Source organism: Hyalella azteca, unplaced genomic scaffold (genome assembly GCF_000764305.2).
Source record: "Hyalella azteca isolate HAZT.00-mixed unplaced genomic scaffold, Hazt_2.0.2 contig1835, whole genome shotgun sequence".
Taxonomy (NCBI): Eukaryota; Metazoa; Arthropoda; class Malacostraca; order Amphipoda; family Hyalellidae; genus Hyalella; species Hyalella azteca.
In genome coordinates this window covers 49,152-56,602 of record NW_025932132.1, presented here as the reverse complement: position 1 = coordinate 56,602, position 7,451 = coordinate 49,152, and the positions used below count along the sequence as shown (strand labels likewise).

Genomic DNA, 7,451 nt, shown 5'->3' with positions numbered 1-7,451 from the left:
ACGCCACTATTTTCTGGCTTGCATTAGGTACTCTGATTAGTTTAGCTGCTATGGTACTACATTTTTACAAAATGTGGGACGGGTGTCCCAATTTACCCCGCTGGTCCCTTATTACCCCGCCCGTCCCTTATTACCCCGCCTGTCCCTTATTACTCTGCCCGTCCTTTATTACCCCGTTTGATGGTACTTCCCAAAGTGGGCCAGGGTAACTATGCAGCAAGAGTGACAGCCCATAACAAAGAGCTAAATAAAAAATCTATATGAAAATTTAAACATAGATTTGCAAAAATAGAAAAATCTTGAACAAAAAAAAAGTTAGTACATGTACAATATTTTAATAGTCTCATGAAAACCAAAATTATTTCATCACAGTCAAATATTTAAGTATAAATATCTTTTGAAAGAGGAGTTTTTTTCTGTGACGAAATGCTTTGACTTAGTTAACCAATGAATAAATTGTCAACAGATGCTGCTTCAAAATTCAATTCTTTAATTGACAAATGGTTTTCAAACTTTAGAGTTTGACAGGCTAATATCATGTTTCCCAGTTCCAATGAATACACAATATGGATCAAAATGGAAAAGCTTAATCTCGCAAAGAAGCTTGTTCTACCCATTGTCTTTGGAGACAAACCGTCATCAATATTTGAGTACATATGCGTTGTGACTTAAGCTACTGCCTGCAGACAATAAGTTAGAGACACAAAAGTTCTTTATTGTTGCATTTTGGATCCACTATTCATATTATTGCAGTTAACTCAATTTCCTTTTTACAGCTCTTCATTGCAGACTGCACAGTGCATCATTACTCAATCCCTTTAGCTCAATTATGTTGTGTGGGATTGCCATTTGCTAGTAGGTATTGCATAGTAAGACTTATTGTTTGCAGAGTTTGTTGCAATGGCAGTGAGATATCTGTGTGTGGTGGCCACGGTGTGCCTCTTGGCAGTGGAGGCGCACAATATTGATAAAGCCATGCACCGGGGGGAGCGGGAGGTGGATGGAGCATTCACTCCACGAGGTGCCAACCACCGCCATGCAGAACAGGACTTTGACTTTGATCATGAGAGTATACTAGGTGAGTTACTGTGTGTTTTGTGATGTCAAGGGGTAGGTTACTGCACAAGTTTTTACAATGGGGGAGTTACTACTGTGAATTAATTCAAAATTTGTGATTTACTGTGAATTAAAATATAATGGGTGAGTTACTATGAATAAATTTATAATGAGTGAGTTATAGTGAATATTGGAGTAGCTTCTGTGTAAGTATAAATTTGATAAGTTACTGAGTATGCTCAGCAAGTTACAATGTGTAAACTGTGTGGGTTGATTTGTGTAAATATACTGTGTGGCCTTCATTGTGTATTCAAACTGTGTCGGCTGTGTTATTTATACTGTAGGGGCTATGTTGTGTGCACTGTGTGGTGTGTTGGTATAATATATATATATATATATCCTACCTCCTGCAGGGAGCAGCAAGGAGGCGGCTGAGTTTGACCAGCTCCCGGCTGAGGAGGCGCGAAGGCGGCTGGCGCTGCTGCTCCCCAAGATGGACACCAACAATGACGGTCTCATTCTCCCCACGGAGCTCACAGCATGGATCCTACGCTCTTTTGGGTGAGGAGTGGTCCTGGTGGGCATAGGAGAAGAAGGGTGTTCTGGGGCCAAGTGTTTGGGTCTTGGATAGAGACCCAAGAGATGTTAGAACAGGAAATAGAGGTTTGGATTCTAGTGGGGATGTGTGTTTTGGGACATTCAACAGAGGAGTAGCTTATGGTAGTAACCCCCGTGATGACGCGGTTTGATTATACTCTCTGTGACCCTCGAAATAATAATGGTGGGTGCTGCTGGGGGCGGTGTATTCCTTTGACACTGATTCCTGGTCAAGGATCGATTTCTGGTGAAATAAATGGTGAGTCCAGGCGGAGAGCGGAGTGAGATCTGGAGGGGGGTGATTGTGAGTTCTGGTAACTTCTCCTTCCACAGGAATGCGACATTGACGGGAACAAGTTTGTAAACTTTTTCTAACAATTTTTTGTGTTTTACACTTATTACTGAATACTTATATATCATCACGTTTTGCCCACAGTTTGCTGGCGCGGGAAGAATCAGCTGAGCGCTTCGCTGATGCCGACGCTGACGAGGACCTCAGTGTCAGCTGGGCAGAGGTTCTGAGCGACAGCTATGGCATAAGCCCAGCAGAGGGCCGTTCTGACTTCCTGTCTGCTGACAATGAGCACGGTGCTGACACTGCTAGGGTGCGTAATGGTGACACTGCCAGGGTTTGTGACAGTGACACTGCCAGGGTGCTGACACTTCTAGGATGCACGCTAACACTTCAGGGTAAAGACACTGCCCGGGCGCCGACGCAAGGGACAACAGCAGCAGCCTCTGAGACTACGACGGCCATAACACTTACTTAGGATACAGAAGATTTTATTTCCCCTCGTGAGATGTTATCCATTTTCTCTCTTTCCTCCGCGAAGGGCTAATTTTCTGCTGAGAGTTAATTTCTTCAGTTCGGTTTATCCTCCTTCTCTTCCCTCTCTTAACTGAATCTGCTTACCGCCCTCCTAGGTGCTAAGCTGTTTACTACTTCTGTGCGAGTTAACCTATAAACCTGTTTCCCACTTAGATGGTGCGAGAGGACCGTGAGCTTTTTGACGCGGCAGATGCAAACCAAGATGGCAGCCTGGACCAAGAGGAGTTCCTGGCATTCAGGTAAGGGGTCACAGTTTAGCTTCAGGGGGGATAGTTCGGAAAAATATTAATTTGAGAGTGGAACGGTTAGCTATATTCGAGTTATGCAGGAGTGAGGGTTTGCGGATATACTACGCACTAAACTATTGTGGAAAATATAAGGTAGACGTATTTAATTGTTAAAGTGTTGTGTCATGCTTCATTAGATTCATCCTGATCCTGTTTTACAGTCATCCTGAGGACAACCCCACTATGGTACCGATTCTTGTTCGCCAAGCGATGTCCGAGAAAGACAAGAACAAAGATGGCCGTCTGTCATTCGCCGAGTATGTCACTAGTCTTGGTGAGTGCTTTTCCCTTTACCAATGGTATCGTACCACTAAAAAGAGAACAAAAAATTGTCGATCAAAGGTCACATTAGGTAGGTAAAAAATTAATTTTGATGATATTCGTCGTAGTTTATTTTAGTTTAGGAGATAGACAGGTAAGACTTGCCGAGTGCACGTATCTTCAGCTAACCGACAAATATTTTACCTTGTGGTTACTCTATCGTTAGGAAATGACTTTTTTGTTAGAAACGATCTCAGTATTTCTGAGCCGTCACCTAATTAAATGGGCATCTCTAGTTCGGTGTTTCCTATTAATTCTGCATTGTTTCCTGTTCCTTCTGTCGCTATTGACATTCATGTTTGATGTATAACTATCGTCTGAACGTCGGCTGTTGGGTCTTCCAGAAAGTCTAACGAGGGTCGTTTGTATCATTTCTCAGTCGGTTCTTGCTTCATTCACGAGCCATGAAAATGTTGTGCCTCTGCGCTATATGTAGCTGAGGGTTTGTGCCTCAGTTACATTAGTCTAAAAGTGGTCGCTGCAAAACTGGTCTCTAGTTTAGTGTGACATGAGAAAGAAAAGGTAGACAATTCCCCGTGTTCTCGTTTGTTGTCGGACGGTGCTCTCCATGACAAGAGCATCTCCAAAATTTGACCTATAGGTAGTTTCCTATTTTTCCAATTGGCTGCAATAACCAAGATAACGCTTGGTCGTGTCGTGACAAAGTACGAGTTGTACTCTCAATCATTAGATGTAGAAGTAGATTTGTCATGGGAAGTACTAATAATTTAATGATTGTGTCGCTATGAGCTATTCTTCATCAGGTTGAGCGATATCGTTAATGAAGAAACATTTCCACTTTAAGCATGAGAGTTTCCGCCTTCTTCTTGAAATTCTCTTCTGCCGCGACTCTTGATGACTCAATGGAGCCTAGTTGATGTGCGTTGGCTCTTATTAAATAATATGTCCAGGCAGGCAGTGATAGTAAGTTTATCTTCGCACGAGTTCTTTGTCTCCTCTGGATGACGACGCTTAATCGGAAGATCCATTTCTGGCGTAATTTTCTGTTGATACCCTCTACCCTGCCCCTTCATTTCTATTCTAACCCTGTCTCTGCCTTGTCAGGCTGCCGCCTTGCGTTTTTTCAGCCACTACCCTGCCTCCTGTTATTTACATGCCTCATCATTCCTGTCATTCTGCCATACCTTCCAATTCCTCTACCTTGCCTACCGCCCTGTCCTTACCAATGTCTCCGCACACCTCTTGGTCTGTCGCGCCTCGGTCCTCTCTTGTCGCACCTCGGTCCTCTCTTGTCGCGCCTCGGTCCTCTCTTGTCGCGCCTCGGTCCTCTCTTGTCGCTTCCTCTTGCCATGCCTCGGTCCTCTCCTTGGCCTCGCTCCTACCCCTGTCACGTTCCTAATGTCCTCTTGCCACGCCTCGGTCCTCTACTTGGCCACGCTCCTCTCCTTGGCCACGTCCCTAATGTTCTCTTGCCGCGCAGGTGATGAGCCTCTTGACGACGCGGCGCTGCTCACGGAGAAGAGTCGCTTCGATGAAGACCTCGACGGTGACGGCGACGGAGAGCTGAACGAGGAGGAGGTGCGCGCCTGGCTCGTCCCTGACAACTTGTGAGTTCATTTCTTCTCTATTGCTCAATTGCCAGTTGAGATTATTGGTGTTCCATTAATAGGCTAAGCGAATGAAGATACAATCAATTTCTTTGAAAGAATTTTCGGTAGTTAGTTGTGCCTCTTGAAGCAAAATTTGATAGCAAATCCGACTGCAATAACGTGCGATGTGATAGTGGTTTCTATTCTAATGTGTGGCAAAATGACCGCTGTGTAAGTTATATGAAAGACCTCTAAGAAAACCTTTATTTCACTCTCAGATAGGTATGAAATTCTTGAAGTTGTCATTGTTGCGGTACAATAAAGCATCTGAATAGTCCAGGGTTGATGGCCCATCAGCTTATTCTTCAGGCAGGTTTTTCCCTTATATTATTGACGCATCCTTCACGTCCTATTGAAGCACCAATTATTCCGCACAGAGAGGTGGCGCGCGCTGAAATGGACCACCTGTTCAGTGGGGCCGACGCCGACATGGACGGCGCGCTATCCTACGACGAGGTCCTGGAACAGCACCAGTTGTTCGTTGGCAGCGAGGTCACGGACTACGGAGACCATCTACACAACCTGCATCGCTTCACTGAGGAGCTCTGATACTCCTGTGCTACCTGCATCACCTACTCCTAGGCCACCTGCAACGCTCCACTGAGGTCCTCTGAACCACGTGCACCACTTCACTGAGGTCCTCTGAACCACCATCGTTTTTAACCAAAGAATGGATGTTCAAGATGTTGATGGGCATTAATGTATTAAGTGCCATTAAGCAAAATCAGTCAAATCGATCAATGAACTTGAATTTGTTTTGAAGAAGGTTCATTGGCAATAAAGGATAAAAATCAGCGCTCTCTCGCTCATAAATTCTCAGTATTCCACTAGCAATGCTTGGGGCTTGACAGCGGAGGCAGCGCATACCACACACCTCGCCAGCTGGCGGGCATTTCACGTCGCTTGTGATGCGTCATGGTTCGATGTGAACAGAAAAGTGTTAAGGTATTTCACAAACTACCGACGTTAATGGGCTCGCATTGCAGCATGTGTGATGAACCAAATAATTAGAATCTCAAGCTGGCGTTTAATCGCCAACTTTATATGTGATTTAAGGCGTGTGTCATTTTTGCCTTTTTCAATGAAATGTGCGTTACAGAGCCACCATGACATCCCTGACGCCCTCTCCCCTCCCTTATGATGTTTTATTTATCTCTGTGGTAAATTATACGCCACAAGAAGTAATGTAGCAGCTTACTAATATTCACTTCAGTGTCAGTAACCGAGGCTTGAATCAAAGTAGTTAATACTAAGTAGTTTATTTATCAGTAACTGATCCTGATGGGCTGCTGTTGCAGCCAGCTAGAAAGTAAGTAAATGTTAATTTATTTGTGATATTTTTAAGTATATGTGAAACTTGATTCAATTGAGCAGTTTTACTTCTACCTTCACAACGGCAACTCATCCTTCTGAGACCCGCGGCTACGGCAACACCTGGACACTCCGGCTACTGCTACAACTGACCTAGACTGAAGTCATTAGTGTAAAACGGCAAGCATTAGTGCATTAGGCAGGCGCTGATCCATTCACGGAAGCAATTTGTCTAGACGGCGGTTGAGCTTCTCGGCTTAACTGCCTCTGGGTACAAGAACGAAGCTGTTTGTTAAAGTTTCTACTGAAAACAGCAATAACTACATGATGTTATCATATGGCCCGCAGTATATACAGACATTAAAGAGAACCAACCATTTATCATTATCAAACGCGATGAGTGCCACGATTGAGCTACGATGTTTAGCCGCATCAATTTTTCAAAAAAAAAAAAATTTTTCAAAAGTTCCATTACATTTGAAGAACGTGTGTTTGACAGTTTTTTATTCTTTTGATATTTGGGCACTGAACAGACAGCTTAACTTCCTGAGCACCATGAAGGGTTCTCGCCCTCACTGCTACAGCTCTGTTACACTCTTCTTAGCGCATGTTGTGGAAACAATCATAACTTGACAAATTAAATTTAACTGGCACTATTTTCCCACAATGATTTCTTGGCAGAGTTTCTGTAACAAATAATGCCTGGATCCTCTCGCTGTTGAAAGTTCGCTACTATTATTCATAACAGAATCTGATACTTTCAAAACATTGTATTGTAAATTTAAATTTCTAAATCTTGCAAAAAATTATTCACATTCCTAATACTTTTTGCATGATTTTCTATATCTTCTTCACAAATCTTCAGACTCTTGTGTGAGTGACCTGCGGTCGGTGCAATCTTGCCGTCTTGTAGCTGGCTGACCGTCGATTTTCTAACACCTGGACACTCCGGCTACTGCAACACCTGGACACTCCGGCTACTGCAACACCGTAACGACTAAGGTTTCCAACAACTGACCTAGACTAAAGTCATTAGTGTAAGACGGATAGGATTAGGCGGGCGCTGATCCATTCACGAAAGCAAATTGCCTAGACGGCGGCTGGGCTTCTCGGCTTAACTGCCTCTGGGCACAAGAGCGAAGCTGTTTGTTAAAGTTTCAACTGAAAACAGCAATAACTACATGATGTTATCATATGGCCCGCAGTATATACGGACATATTAAAAAGAACCAACCATTTATCTTCACCAAACGCGACGGGTGCCACGATTGAGCTACGATGTTTAGCCGCATCAGTTATTAAGTTCCATTACATTTGAAGAACGTGTGTTTGACAGTTTTTTATTCTTTTGACATTGGTGCACTGAACAGACAGCTTAACTTCCTGAGCACCATGAAGGGTTCTCGCCCTCACTGCTACGCCTCTGTTACACTCTTCTTA

At 43.8% G+C, this 7,451-nt stretch overlaps 1 protein-coding gene across 1 annotated transcript; it reads left to right on the top strand.

Moving 5' to 3' along the window:
- The first annotated feature begins 773 nt into the window (after nt 1-773).
- Nucleotides 774-6,066, top strand: LOC108670535 (reticulocalbin-2). Its single transcript, XM_018158000.2, has 7 exons — nt 774-1,078; nt 1,470-1,617; nt 2,090-2,258; nt 2,636-2,721; nt 2,931-3,043; nt 4,532-4,658; nt 5,078-6,066. The coding sequence occupies exons 1-7, from the start codon at nt 901-903 to the stop codon at nt 5,247-5,249; spliced, it is 993 nt and encodes a 330-aa protein (XP_018013489.1). The 5' UTR covers nt 774-900; the 3' UTR covers nt 5,250-6,066.
- Nucleotides 6,067-7,451: the final 1,385 nt, after the last annotated feature.